The sequence below is a fragment of the Phodopus roborovskii genome, unplaced genomic scaffold (genome assembly GCF_943737965.1).
Source record: "Phodopus roborovskii unplaced genomic scaffold, PHOROB, whole genome shotgun sequence".
NCBI classification, from domain to species: domain Eukaryota; kingdom Metazoa; phylum Chordata; class Mammalia; order Rodentia; family Cricetidae; genus Phodopus; species Phodopus roborovskii.
Window position 1 is genome coordinate 32,118,639 of NW_026126469.1, and position 15,955 is coordinate 32,134,593.

Genomic DNA, 15,955 nt, shown 5'->3' on the forward strand with positions numbered 1-15,955 from the left:
TGTCTCTTACTGTTGTAGCCCCCAGCTACATGTGGAACATGTGACATAGAGGAGCCTACTGGAACCATCAGGAAAAAGAAGCCACAGCTAGCCATATGTTTCTGTTTTTACAGAAAGCCATGGACATCTTGGGATTTCTTCCTGATGAGAAGTTTGGCTGCTATAAGATCATTGGAGCCATCATGCACATTGGGAACCTGACATTTAGACAGAACCCCAGAGAAGAGCAACTGGAGGCTGATGGTACAGAAAGTAAGGCTTACTTTACAAAGACACGGCTTATAATTCCCTTTAAAGCACTGTTTCCAAGTCCACCTTCTTATCCTTGCATGCACATTGAAAATAATCAGTATCATGACTATTATTTATTTGAGTTTTTTCATGTTGTGCTGCTGGGGATTGAATTTCGGGCTTCATCCCTACTAGACAAGCCCTCAGTACCCAGCCTTTTATTATTGTTGCTAGAAAGTGTTTTCTCAGTCATCATCCTAGAGTACCTTCCCCTTACAGGATAAGAATAATTTTTGAGTTAATTTCTGCTAATGTTCCATACTATATATTAAGTGGTATAAGTGCAGAGGGTCTAAGCAAAGACCCTTGAAATTCCAAAGGCAAACTGACTCCATCCTGACAAAACTATGAGGCTTCGAGTTATGTCATATTTTTTTCATTAAAATCTAAGTCAGAATTCCAGTGTGAATGGGAAAAAGGGCTCTTTTCCCTCACTAAGGGCTTTTCCATTAGTGAGGGCTATTGGCAGTTGATGGTTGTGCAGGGAGAGAGACTCGCTTTTCTTTGCTGATATGGCTCCGAGTCAGGAGTAAGTGGACTCGGGGTATTTTAATAATAATAAAAACAAAAAGGAGGGAAATGGATTATTGAGTCTCAGTGGACTTGGAGGTTGATAAGACATATATATATATATATATATATATATATGTATATATATATATATATATCTTACATATATGTGTGAAAATTCTAAAGATTAAATAAAAATTCTGTAAAAACTATGTTCTTAATTGATTATAAAACATGTGAGACATTATTACAATTAGTAATCTCTCTACAAATGTGGAAAATCAGAATTATAAAAAAAGATAGCATAGCTATTGCAATGATTACATTTAATTTAAAAATTCCATGTAAAAGAGAAACTATATCCATTTAATCCTTTCAATGGAGAGTAGTTTTAGTTTTATCTTTTAATTGTGATAATATTTATATAACAAAATTGGTCACTTTAGGTATAAGTATGCATCTTTCTGAAATTAAGTACATTCACATTGTTATTGTCTGTCTCCAGAATTTTTTCATTATTGAAAACTGAATCACGTTAAGGTTTTTCTTCCTTTATAGTTGTGTTTTTTAGCTCCACAAAATTGACTGGTCTAGGTACTTCATGTAAGTGGAACCTAACATTTACATTTTTGTATCTACTTTATTTCACTAATAATCCCATTATCAAGGTTGACCTGTATTAGAATTTCATTCCTTTTAAAAGTTAATTAATATTCAGTTGCATGTATTTATAATGTCTTGTTTATCCACTCATCAGTTGATGTACATCTGGGTTGCTTCCACTATTTGGCTGTTCTGAATGAATGCTAGTGTAAGGGTATCAATATCACTCCCTGCATTTAATGTATATCTATCCGTAAGTGGAATAACTGGATTAAATGGTAATTCTATGCTGTGATTTTGAGGAACAGTCAAATGGTTTCCACAGTGGCTGCGCAATTTTATAGTGCCACACACGATACACAAAAGTTCTGATTCAAATCTGTGCCTGCACTTGTCTTGCTTTGTTTTTATAGTAACTATTCTCTGATAGGCATATAGCCATGCCTCATTACAGTTTTAATTTGCATTTCCTTCCTGATTAACAATTTTGAGCATCATTTTGTATGTGTATTTGAAATTTGTATATCTTTTTCTTAGAAATTTCTGTTAAGAATCTTTTCCCATTCTGTGACTGGGTTGGGGGTCCTTTCATTGTTTAACCCAGTACCAGGGATACTTTTATTCTTGAGGATGCACACAAACAAGATATCATCCTAGCTCTGAGAGATGTAGGTCAAACAAATATGTGTCAAATGGCAATCCAGTGAAAATAAAACATAATGGATGAATAAGGTATATGAGAATATGGATGGGTTTGGCATACATATACTATCAGGTGGCTCCTTCAGAGATGACAGCTTTTGAACACAGGTATGAATGAAACAGGGAAAATGATACAAAGATCTGCAATCTTCATATATTGTAGCATATATGCTTTTAAGTCAACTTCTTCTGCTCTGTTGCCTTTTCTATGTTTTGGGGCAAAGGGGATGATATTGCTATAGCTGTTCTGTTATTAGTTTTTGAGGTTGGGCTCTTACCACATAACTCTGCTTAAACTTTAAATCATGGCCAAAGTGTCCTCCTGTTTGAACCTTCTAAGAAATTGGGACTGTGTGCCATAGAGCCTAGTAAGGTAAAGGCTGCTTTTGTCTTTTTTACTTTAAGCATCTTTATTTATCAGCACAGATTAAATAGTAATATTCTAGGTTTTATTATGACATTTTCATGTTTTTGAAGAGTTGTTTTTAATTATAGAACCCAGGTATATTAATAAATCAGAAAATGGTGATATTGGAAATAAGTAACACTCTTTCTGGTGATGCTTTTTAAAGTTCTTGCCAAGTGTCTTCATCTTTCCAGTGCCTGCTTTAGGTCTGCAAAACCACTTCCTATATCAAGATAAGCTAAGCTTTGTTCATGTTTTCTCCAGTGTTAAGAACTATCCCTAAATCTAGTTTTACCCACAGACAAGGTTAAACTCTCAATGTTTCATCTTACCTTAAAAGTTAAAAACCAAATAACACCCATTAGTCTAGTGTTACTTCTTCACCATTTCAGAGAACACTGAGTATCTAAAAATGTACATTGGATTTATCCTCAAAATTTACACTATACATCACATGCACACTCTACTCTTTGAGTCTTTGAGTAGAAGAGTAGAGAGCAAAAAAAGAAGAAACAGGAAGAAAAATACAACAGTAACTCACACTGAAATATAAATTATTTCACTTATATTAAAATTTTAAACAAAAATGAGAAGTATATGTCTATGAATAAGTTTCCATCTGATTTTCATAAAATTCTGTAAATATAGTATTATTTGTAAAACACGATTTCATCATTTTCTGTGGTAGGTTCATGAAGTTCTTTCAACTCCTGATCATCTTCTGTAAGTCCTTGTGAATGAAGCCCTGTTACAGACTACGTAAATCTTCATTTCTTTTTTATTTCATTTCCAGTATATAAGCATATCCTATCTTGTTTTATAAATCAGTTGATGAGCATTTTTCTACATTTTGGTTACTATAATAATATTACTAGAAATACTGTGTACATTTTTGTATAAATGTCTTTATTTCTCCTAAAACCATATGCAAGAGTGAAATTGCTGGGTCCTACTGTAACTCTGGGCTTAACTTCTGAGAATTTGTCAACATTGTTTTCTGTAATAACCATGCCACATGTAAATGTCCACATCTTCACCAAAGCCTGTTACTACCTTCCAGTGAGAGCCATTCTAAGGGATCATTAAGTGGTGCTTCAATGTGGTTTGATTTCTATCTGCAAGAAATAGATTCATCCAACCATTTATTTCAAAGCTGCAATCTAACATTTTTACACTGATCTAAACACACAGCCCTTCTATCCTCTAGGCCGTGTATTTGGCTATAGTGAAATGATTTCCACAGTGTTTCCAGCCTCTTTTACTCTTTTTCCTCCCTCCATTCTTGACATTCTTCCTTTCTTGTGTGATCAGATGCTGACAAAGCTGCTTCCCTCATGGGCATTAACTCTTCTGAGTTGGTAAAGGGCCTGATCTATCCTAGAATCAAAGTTGGTAATGAGTATGTTACCAGAAGTCAAAATGTACAACAGGTAAGGTAACATTTGAGGACATTGTAATCATGTGATCATGTAATTATTTTTTTCCTTTTTTAAATTTAAATTTGAAATAAGGTTGGTTTACATGTCAATCCCAGTTCCCTCATCCTCCCATCCTCCCCTATCACTCCCACCAAACCCCAGCCCATCTCCTTTCTGCTCCCCAGGGAGGTTAAGGTCTTCCACGGGGAGTCTTCAACGTCTGTCATATCATTTGGAGCAGGGTCTAGGCCCTCCCCCATGTGTCTAGGCTGAGAAAGTATCCCTGTATGTGGAGTGGGCTCCCGAAGTCCATTTGTATAGTAGGGATAAATACTGATCCATTACTAGAGGCCCCATAGACTGTATAATGTCATATTTACATATTTTCAACACATGACAATGTTAATAATACTTTTCTGTGAAAGCTGTAAAGAGAGCTACTATGATGAGCATTTAAATGTTCTGATGAAAGGCATTACAGTAGTAAGGACTATGCTGAATATTTTAACAATTCTCCAATAGGTAACATTTCACTTGTGATCTACATCTTGGCTGTCTAGCTAAGAAACTTTCAGAACTGTAGAGCACTAAAGTGAATTACTTTGGAGAACTGACATCTCTTTACATACTAGCTTCCTTAGTGTAATCAATAAATGGTTATATTAGTGGGGAATAGGTTTCAGTATGTATATTGAAGATAGGATTCACAGGAACAAGAAATTGAGAGCAGACACAAAATACAGAAGGTTTGCTAATTTAATGATATAAATAGCAAATATTTGGGATGGCTGACTTCAGACTTGTCCTTATGGGTTGCTTGGTACTAAAATAATTTATGTATACCAGTACATTTCATAATAATTTGTACCTACTATGTATATTAGTCAGTGTGAAACAGGCTATACTGCAGTAACCCATGTACACCAAAATCTCAGTGGTAACAAAACATTTGTTCTTTTACTCAAACAAAATCCAGTACTTATTGTACAGCAATCTTGCATTGTATGTTTATGCTACCTGGAGGACACAGCCTATGATATTGTGGACAGGGAGATAAAATAATTTGTAAAGGGAAGTTTCCCCACCTTCACTTGGGACCATGGTACTAGAGCTTTCATTTATATCCAGTCATGAGAATTTGTCATATTTTCTCTTCATAATGGAAAAAATGATGCATATGTTTTTTCTAGAAAGAGAAAATGTTATAGTGAAGTCATAACCTTGTCTCTATCATTCATAACACACACACACACACACACACACACACACACACACACACACACACACACCTAGGACTAGGTATTGATGACACATGGAAGGCATTCTGTTGGCAGGGGTTGGAGAATCAGGATCCAAGGTCATCTTTGAATGAGTTTGAGGCTAGCCTGGGGTATATGAAACTGTTTGGACTCCCCCCCCCCCCACCTACCCAAAAAGTAAGAAACAAAAGCAACAATAAAAACCCACTACATGTAAATGATGGGCTGAATATGTGAAGGCCATAACAGGCTTGACAATCATGAATTTATCTTCATTTTCATTGAGAAAATTAGCACAATGGTACAGTTTACAGGGGCAAAGCAAATGTCTCAAAATGTCTCATCTACTTTAAACTACCAATGCCTTCTTTAAGCATAAGTCTAGTAGTGAAAAGGATGGTTTTGTAAATGTCTATTTAACTTGTGCATCTGGGGATGTACCTCAGTGGCATCATATATTTGTCAACTTCAACACACACACACACACACACACACACACACACACACACACACACCCCTCTCTTAAAATGCTTATCTCTTTCTAGCCTTAAAATACTCAGAGGTGGACCAGGAATATTTATGATAGTTTATTCGAGGAAACATTTAAGATAACCTTGGTGACCTTTAAGGCTATGAATTATTCCTGAGTCATTCTGGGACATCAACATCTAGCATAGTGCTTTGCAACCAGCAGGTGCTTTATAAGTGTTAAAATAGTACAACTTGGTGGAAGTCAAGTCATATCATGAGCATTTGTCAGTGTCATTGTTTCTTAGACACTCACTGTAACTTGGATGTGTGATGTGCTGTGACTATAGAATAGGGTTTTTCTTCTTATAAAGCTAATGAGCCTGCATAAAGACTGTAATTAAAATCTGCCTCTTAAATTCGTGTATTACAAAGGATTAAGTTGCCATTCCAGTCTTTAACAGAACTACTTAAGAAAGCTAATGTGTTATTTTTCAACATTAAGAAACAAACCACCTCATCCTTTTGGGAACAGTAAAAAAGAATTTTCTTAGCCTCACTCTGACAGGGAAATCTGTATCAGAATGATTTTCCCCAAGGCCATTCTTCATTCAGGAAAGGTAAAGACCCGACTGAGAACAAAAAATAATAATGAGTTGAAAGTCAAGACTAGACAGAGCCTCCAAGAATACTATTGGGATGGAACTGCTGTATCCCAGGGAAGATGAGTCAGCTGCTAAGGGACATGCAGTTTATCAATCAGCAGTGTCAGCAATAGCAAAGCATGTTCTAGGGATTACAAATTTTAATATTCAATATTAAAAGTTTTAAAACTTTATTGGACCCAGAGCATGAAAAGAAAGAAATATCCTGACACTTACTAATGTGATGGCAACTTTATTCAGGACTCTTGTATAGAGATATTGCAACAGGGAAGAGATTTAGCACTCAACTCCACATACAGCCATAACAAATGGGAATTTATAGGCCAAGAACAGGGAAAGAGAGTGAGTGATGGCACATTTCTAAGAGAAGACATCGAGCAAAAGGGACCATTGGTGAATTGGATTAATAGGTTTCTTGCTAAGGACAGGTTAAGAATTTATACATGAAATGGGGAATGAGATACATTATCAGGTACTAACGGCAGGAGAGTTCATAAAATGATATAAGAGGATTTTTCTTGCAACTTGCCTGGGTGAATGGGAACAGTATTACTCTACAGATTCAGTACATCTGGGACTCAGCCTGAATCCTGACATCTTTTAGAAGTTACTGATGAATCTGATTCTGGTAGCAGGTCTTTGGGCCACAACATCCAGAACAAGGCTCTAGAGCATAGCGTCAAACAGTATCCTGGGATATCAATAGGAACATGATTTCTTTCTTATACTTTTGATAAGGAGGTACTGTGCTAACTTTCTTCTACTCTGCTTTCTTCCTTTCCCCAACCTTTTCTTGCTTCTTTTCATCTTTTTTTTAATTATTATATTCAGCATAATTTTAAAACCATAAAAGATTAATAAATACATACCAGTTTGACTTGAAGGTGTTTGCAGACACTTTCAATGCCCAGGATTAAAAATACATTGTTTTAAAAATTTAAAAATTAATATTTTAAAGATTTACATTTATTGTTTATGTGTATGAGTCTGTATGTGGGTGTGAGCGTACATGAGAGTAGAAGAGGGCATTGGATCCTCTGGAACTAGAATGACAAACAGTTGTGAGCTGCCTTATCTGAGTGCTGGAGACCAGCAAGTAATCTTAAAACACTGAGCTATCTCACCACATACTTATGAAAGAAAAATTTAAATATGATTCTTAGGTAACCTCTGCTGTTGGTGCACTGTCTAAGTCAATATATGAAAGGATGTTTAAGTGGCTAGCGGCACGTATGAACCAGGTCCTCGATGCCAAGCGGCCAAGCCACTTCTTCATTGCTATTCTCGACATCACTGGTTTTGAAATACTTGATGTAAGTATACATGGTAAGAGTAAAATCAATGAGTATTTCAAGGAGATTTGAAAATTTGAGTTGTGAAATGTAACCATGGGAAAACACAAAGCATGGTAAGAATCATTATGGCCCAGTATTAATGAATGTGGAAGGGGGAAAACCTCGCAGGGTCCCATTCCTAGTCAATAAACTACAAATAACTAATGACTGCTAGGAGAAGGGGGATTAGTCTCCCCCAGGAACAAGTCCTTTATAGGTTGTCCAATTCAGAATGACCAGCCCTGAGACCACATACACACAAACAACAAAAATAGACTCTGCAGTTTGTATTTATACATTTGTGCATACATATACATACAGAGATGTATGTAACAACAACATTTAAATAAAAAGGTTATCAACTGGAGAGTAGGGGTGTATGGGGAGGGAGGGGAAAGGTTGATATAATTCTATTTCAATTTAAAAACGGAAACAAAGGCAAAGAGAATCATTATACCTAAACCCTAAGGGCTACTTTGATTAGAAAAGAGTTACAATTAATAATAATTATTATTATTACAATTAGTGTTAAGTAATTAATTTCATAATCAACATTTAAATAAAAGTAAATAGAGTCTTTTGTGATTCATAATTCCAATGAGTATTATTTTATTATAATAATCATTAGTTTATAGATATATCTGGAGGAGATAGGAATTTAGCTGAGCACTGTTACTGCTTGTGTACATTTGCTATCATGTGATAGTGATTTTGATTTCTCATTAATATGTATTCTCACAAGTGGACTTCTTTCTTATCTTTAATTTTCTTCCTATCTATTCATAGTACAATAGTCTTGAGCAACTCTGCATCAATCTTACCAATGAAAAGTTGCAACAGTTCTTCAATCAGCACATGTGTATTCTGGGACAAGAAGAATATAGGAAAGAAGGCCTTGAGTGGATATCCATTGACTATGATTTGGATTTGCAAGCCTGCATAGATCTCATTGAGAAGGTATGTTTTTTTTTTTAATAATTGTTTTTTTATTCATTTTACATGTCAACCACAGTTCCTTCTTCCTCCCGTCCTCCCCCACCTACCCCTAACCCACCCATCCACTCTTCAGAAAGGGTAAGACCTCCCATGGGGAGTCAACAAAGCCTGGCACTTTCAGCCCCATTCCCCCAAAGGCTGAGCAAGGCATCCCACCATATGGGATGGGCTTCAAAAAGCTAGCTGATGTAGTTGGGATAGATCCTAGTCCCACTGCTAGGGGTCCCACAAACAGACCAGGCTACAACAACTGTTGCCCACATGCAGAGGACTTGGTTTGGTCCCATGCAGACTACCAGATGTTGGTTTAGAGTTCATCCGCTCCCACAAGTTTGTCTCAACTGTCTCTGTGGCTTTCCTCATCAAGATCTTGACCTCCCCTTACTTATATAATGCCTTCTCCCTATCTTTCACTGGGTTCCCCTAGCTCTTCCTGGTGCTTGGATGTGAATCTCTGCATCTGCTTCCATCGGTTCTATGATAGTAACATTAGGGAGGTTGCCCAAACTGGCCTCCTTGTCCATTTTTGTTTATAAACTATCACAGCTCACCAAGCTGATCCGTCTCAGGAAGCAGCTTCTGTCAGCGGATGGAGAATGTCTCTGTCTGCCTTCTTATGATGGTCCTTGTGTGCAGGATCTGTGGCATCCTAGCTAAACTCTCCTGTCAGCTGTCCTACTCCATCATGTGCAGCATGTGCATGCTCTCCACTGTTAGAGTGCTAGGGCACTTGCTGAAAATCAAATGGCCAAGCTCTGTCTTTCTCAGGGAAAAACAGAGCTAAAACTGTGATCTCTGCAGCACCTGTCTCACTGACAATGAGCATAGCTTCAAATGAATTTGTTGATGCTGCTTGGGAGGCCAAATCCTTTCTGAAGAGTGGATGGGGGTGAGTTGGGAGGAGGTGGTGGGAGGGAAAGGAGAAGGGAGGGGGAAATGTGGTTGGTATGTGAAACGAATTAAATGTATATTTGTTATATATATTATATATTATAGATATTATTTATATATATATGCATATATATATTTATATAAATACCACCAAAAATCCCCAAACAAACAAACAAAAAATAATGAGCATAGCCATACCAGGGGAAGTTTAAGAAAATTTGGCAAATTAGCACCAGTAGATAAACAACTGGTCTTAGGACTGGAACGTAGCAGAATGTTGTTTATTCATTTAATTCAACTGGTACTCGTCATTTTACATAATGTATGATAAGATTTCATGGCTTATTAACAAATTACCCGCAGTATACAGTTTTGGAATTTTGTGAGGCCCCCTACTCTTCTTTGTTATGGAATGGATTAATGGGGTTTGGTAGAAAGGTTCATATTCTCTTTTCTGCTGCTTTGTCTACAAACAAAAATAAGTGTTGTTGAATAGTGATAACTCCAAGCCTTTTCTTGGTTTTATTAGGAATTGAAGTATATTTTGGAGACAAGTCTGAACAGACCAAAGCCTTTCCTTTCTAAAAGTTCTTTACATGCTCTAACATTTGATTGCCACGAACGCTGTCAGGAAGGATATAGGGTAATTGCCACTCACTATTTTATGCAGGGTTTTTTTTTTAATTTTAGATAAAAAGCTTGTTATTCTTAAAAGGAATAAACAACATATTGATTTTTTATTTTTGTCAATGAACTTCCCTATGGGGAGAACAGGTTGAATAAAAGAATGGATTCGCTATGTCACTATAAATTTGATAAAATAATAATAAACAAACCATGGTGTGGTAAATTGTGTGTGTGTGTGTGTGTGTATTTTATGTTTAGAAATACAACAGAGCTTCAGATCAGCAAAGAAAAGGTTTAACTTTTAGCAACTATCACTTCTAACACCTGTTTACCTCGTTTATATTATGATACTATTTTTAAGTAGAAAGAGGGATATAGAGATTGTTCACCCCATAGTAGGTCAGAGTTATTGACTTTTGACTTTTATTTGACCTGAGGTTATTGCCTCATTTATTCCAGCCTTGAGTTTTCCATGTTATACACTAGCAACATGGATGTAATTTCCTGTTATATTTTTTACTGGTTTGATAAAATGTGAAAAAATATTGACCAGGTAATAGAAGGCAAAGATAAATCTTCAACTACTTCAAAGGACTTTGGTCAGGTTAATAGCAAGAACTCCTTTGAAAAATGAACTATTTTTGAAAAGATCCAGTATATTGATTTGGGCTCTATAGAGAAAATTGTTTATATTAATGATACAACTTAATTCTTGATACAGAATGAATCATGGACAGTTTTCAATTAAAAGTAACTACAATACTTCAATATATACAAAACACATTCTATCATACATACTCAGAATATTTATAGAAGGGGAAAGAGTTTTCTTTTTTTCTCCTCACTTCATTCCCCTATGTTTTCAGAGACAGGAAAACCATGGTCTCTATCTATACTAACTTGAGTCTTTCATCTGTAAACCTGAGATAATGAGTTTTGTGGTGTGAGAGTCAAGCAACACAACATGGAGACAGACAGGATCTTTCTTTGTCCTTGCCACTGGGAGTTTACCTTCAACATCAACTGGGTAGTCTGTGATGTTGAACCTCAGGCCCATCTTTAGTTCCTCATAACTGTAGTGAGGCACTATGTCAGTTCTGGGCATAGCATGGACATTTCCTAGAAGGTTTCCAGACCCTGTGTTTTCCAACACAATACAAAACAACCTCCACAGGGCATTGTTTTATTAAGTAAATGGATGATATTACAGTTATTTTAAAGTAAGTCAATATATCTTTTAAAATATGAATTTCTAACTTACCTTCTTCTGTGTTTTTTATTATTGGTCAAGTAATTGCTGGACTTGAAAAAGTAATTTTCATAATAAAAATTTCATGTTTTTAACTTTACTAAACTGTTTATCTCATATTGAATTTGTAATTTTTAATTTATTTTTATTGTACTTAAATTAGAAACAATCTTATCTTACATATCAATCCCAGTTCCCTCTCCCTCCCATCCTTCCATGCCCCCCACTGGCCCCCCCATCCCATCCCAACCCCCATTCACTCCCCAGGGAGGGTGAGGCCTTCCACAAGGGATCATCAAAATCTGTCAAGTCATTTAGGGTAGGGCCCAGGCCCTCCCTGTTGTCTCTAGGCTAAGGTAGTATCCCTCCATGGAGAATGGGCTCCCAAAGTCTGTTTGTGCACTAAGGATACATCCTGGTTCCACTGCCAGAGGCCCCATAGACTGCTCAGAATAGTGGAGAGCAAGAAAAGAGACACATCAATAGAGGGAGCCATTGTAGGTTTAAAGAGAAATCTGGCACTAGGAAATTATTCAGAGATACACAAGGATAACCCGAACTAACAACCTAAGCAATAGTGGAGAGGCTACCTTAAATGCCCTTCCCCTATAATGAGAATGGTGACTACCTTATATGCCATCCTAGAGCCTTCATCCAGTAGCTGATGGAAGCAGAAGCAGAGATCCACAGCTAAGCACTGAGCCAAACTCTTGGAATCCAGTTATAGAGAGGGAGGAGTGACAAAGAGGTTAAGACTATGCTGGGAAAACCCACAGAAACAGCTGACCTGAACAAATGGGAACTCGCAGACCCCAGTCTGATATCTGGGAAACCAACATAGGACCAAACCAGCCCCCTTGAATGTGGGTGTCAGCTAGGAGGACTGGGCAGTTTATATTTTTAACATCAAGCTTAACTGTTCTCTAAGATAATAGTGACCTCCTTCCATATAAATGCTTTAACAAATCTATTATAGGATTAACTCACTCCTGTTTTATTATTGAAATATTCTAGGTCAGAACTTAATTTACTAATACTAAAGTATTACCATGCAATTACATAGTTTATGGCTATGTTCAAACCTTTATTAAGGAGATTATACTTGTTATTTCTTGACAAGTATCCAAAGTTTTGTGTTTAAGAACTTGTTATTCTTTTCATATATCTTTAAAGGCTCTAGCTTTTTTCCATGGAATTATAATAAAGTTTTAGGTTTTAGAATTATACTATCCTCAAGAGAAAAATCACTTCAGTTCTTACCATCATACTAGATGCTGAATGTAAATGTGTTATGTGGTGGATCACATTATTAGTCTTACATGTCTGACTTGGTCTGAATTAACATTTTCTCATACATTTTTCTATTTATCTTTTCATTAGTTCTTTGAAAGTTTTGTACCATGTGTTTTGATCATTTTCATCCCCCACCCAGCTCTTCCCTGATCCACCTTCCTTCTCTATCTACCCAGCTTTCCAATTTGTATCCTTTGTTTCTTTAACCCTTCAAAAGCAGTATGTACTGCCCAACCATCCCTGAATGTTGTGGGATATTTGTGCACTGTGTGCAGATGAGTCACTGAGATTGGTTTACTAGGCAGGAAGAGGTTAGGCAGGAGTTACAGGGACTGAGAAGACTCTGGGAAAAGGAAAGGCTGAGTTATCAGCCAGACAGAGAGGTAACAAGAGGTGGAAAATGGAAGAAAGTTAATGTCACATGCAGAATGTAGGTTAATATAAATGGGTTAATTTAAGTTACAAGAGCTAGTGGGACAAGGCTAAGCTAAGTCCATGCTTTCATAATCAGTAATAAGTCTCCTTGTCATTTTTATGAGGAACTACCTTTCCTTCTTCCAATGTCTAATAATGTCAATAGCTTAATGGCTGGGGATGGATTAACTTTTGCGGGGTAATAAGTTTAATTGTTTCTATATAGTAACATGTCAGACAACAGCTTCCCATATCAGTAGAAAATTGTAACAAATATTCCCCCCAAAAAAATTACAAAATATTTAAACCCCACTAACATCTCAGCACTAAATAAGTATTGCAGTCTCCCAAAGAGAGTTCTTTGTTGTGCTAATTTTGCTATTGTATTAAGAAACAATTGACATTAGTATCTAGTTATATCTTATATGCTTGCATTTAAAAAAAATTTATAGCTTCATGCTTCTTTCTTTTTTTTTTTTTTTTTTTTTTTTTTTTTTACACTTTGTCTATTGTTCCCCAGCCAAATGGCCTAGGTTTCAGAATTTAAACATTTACATATTGGAATATGTATCAATGTTCCCCTAACAATTAATTACTTTCTAAAAATTTCTTGAAGACTTACACTGAGGGTAATAAGGAATATAGCCCTCAAAGTCATCATCTTGCCACTCAAAGAACTTCTCTTATAATCATAAAGATGTCTTGAAACCAAGACTGTGTTTTGTTAAATAGATACCTCTAAGTTCACTTATTTGTCTTGAGTCTGTCCTCCTTACCCTTTTGCTGAGTCAAGGATCTCTGACCTAAGGCTATGTGGATGGATGGACATGAAGTTTCTAAGACTGAGCAGAGGAGTTCAGCAACTTATTTGTCATGCTATTCATATTTTGTTCCTATTTCTGAGATTTGATACCCCTGAGGTCACTTGAGGCTCCTTCCTGAAAGAATGTGTAAGTAGGAGCTAAAGGAAGCAGGCTCTGAGGCAATAGAGTGACTTCGAATTTCTTCAGGAGGATGAGATGGGTATGTCTAAATTGTTTCATTGATAACAGAGAATAGAAACCCAGCCACTGTTCCTGGTCCATCTCCTATGGGGTGGGGGGTAGCTTGCTAGGTTGTCTAGTCAGAGTGTAAAGTGGGAGAGGAACTTATGATTGGTGTACCAAAGCTCCTCTTGGTTTTCCCCAGATGCCAAGACACACAATAAGTGCTGACTTAAATTATCACACAGAAATATACAGATGATCAACCTAAAACCAGTAGAAATCTCAAGCATTGGGCAAAAGCAAAGGGATTGGAATTCTAACAAGTGTAAAATGTCTTTTAAAAATTGCCGAGTGTAAAATAGTTATAACAAGGGACAGACAAAAACAAACAAACAAACAAACACCCCCCCCCCCCAAAACCAAAGGTTCAAAGTGACCAGAAAGCCAGAGGTTGACTATGTCTGAATGAATCTGACTATGTCTGTATGAATCTATAACGCCCTTCCAGGAAAGAGATAATATTTAGTTTAGATCTTTGGAAATGGGAGTGTTTTCTGCATGTAGAGATAACTAGTGACATGATAGGAGGATGGGCAAGCACAAACACACGCACATACACACACAGATGGGAAATGTCATGTCCCTACTCAGAGCCTCCAATATGCATAAACAAATACTTAAGGGGGAGGTGGAACAGACTGTGAAGGTCTTTTAATGTATTTATTCCTTATTTAAAGCAATAGGAGCAAGTTGGGTTCTGAGCTGGACAATGGGGAAATGAGGGGAGCTGATATTTACTCTGCTGTAAGATGAGGCTGGTAGGAAGGCACCAGAGAAACAAAGAGGTCCTGAACCAGGGCAGCACACATGCTGGCAATAAGAAAGTGATTGTGAAAGAAAAAACAGGGTTCATGATTTTTAAAATGGGTAGTTCATAGTGCAAATATTCTGGTCAGAGCATCTAATTCAAACCATTTTTAGTGAAATATAGGTGTAATAGAATTTATTGTCAATTTGGGGCCTCAAAGCAGACCTGTGATGGGTTATCTAGATTAATGTTAACCTCCGAGAATGTCTGTAAGGGATTCTCTTGACTTGGTTAATTGGCATGGATAGATCCACCTTAATCATGGGTGGGACCATTCCTTGAGCAAGGAATTCTGGATTGTATGATATGGCTCCCTCTTTTATTCTCTCTCTCTCTCTCTCTCTCTCTCTCTCTCTCTCTCTCTCCCCTCTCATCTATTCCTCCCTTGACTCAATCTTCCTAGTCCTATGTGCTTTCCTCTCCTCCCGTTCTCTTTCTCCTAGCTCCCTCTCTACTCACTGACCCCACCCCTCCCAATAGGCTCAGGAGATCTTGTTCCTTTCCCCTTCTGTGAGGGACCTTGTGTGAATCTCTTAGATTCCTCTTTGTATCCTAATTTCTCTGGTGGTGTGAATTATAATCTGGTGATCCTTTGCTCTAGGTCTAAAATCCATATATGAGTGAGTACATACCATGTTCCTCTTTTTGTGACTGGCTTACCTCATTCAGGATGGTTTCTTCAAGTTCCATCCATTTGCCTGAAAATTTCAAGATTCCATTTTTTTTTCTGTTGAGTAGTATTCCATTGTGTAAATGTGCCACATTTTCTTTATCCATTCTTCAGTTGAGGGGCATCTAGGTTGCTTCCAGGTTCTTGCTATTACAAAAAGTGCTGCTATGAACATAGTTGAACAGATGTCTTTGTTGCATGGATGTGGATCATTTGGGTATGTGCCTAAGAGGGGGATTGCTAGGTCCTGTGGTAGACTGATTCCTGTTTTCCTGAAGAACTGCCATATTGATCTCCAAAATGGC

The 15,955-nt window shown here is 36.9% G+C and overlaps 2 protein-coding genes across 2 annotated transcripts in view; one reads left to right on the forward strand and one right to left on the reverse strand.

Moving 5' to 3' along the window:
* The window catches only part of Dzip3 (DAZ interacting zinc finger protein 3), a 728,188-nt gene that overhangs the window by 144,149 nt on the left and 568,084 nt on the right, over positions 1-15,955 (reverse strand). The gene's annotated exons all lie outside the window — the stretch shown is intronic.
* The window catches only part of Myh15 (myosin heavy chain 15), a 118,951-nt gene that overhangs the window by 24,913 nt on the left and 78,083 nt on the right, over positions 1-15,955 (forward strand). The window contains exons 11-14 of the mRNA XM_051190945.1: positions 114-252; positions 3,824-3,942; positions 7,486-7,635; positions 8,443-8,613. Coding sequence (XP_051046902.1) covers positions 114-252; positions 3,824-3,942; positions 7,486-7,635; positions 8,443-8,613 — 579 coding nt within the window. The remainder of the gene's footprint in view (positions 1-113; positions 253-3,823; positions 3,943-7,485; positions 7,636-8,442; positions 8,614-15,955) is intronic.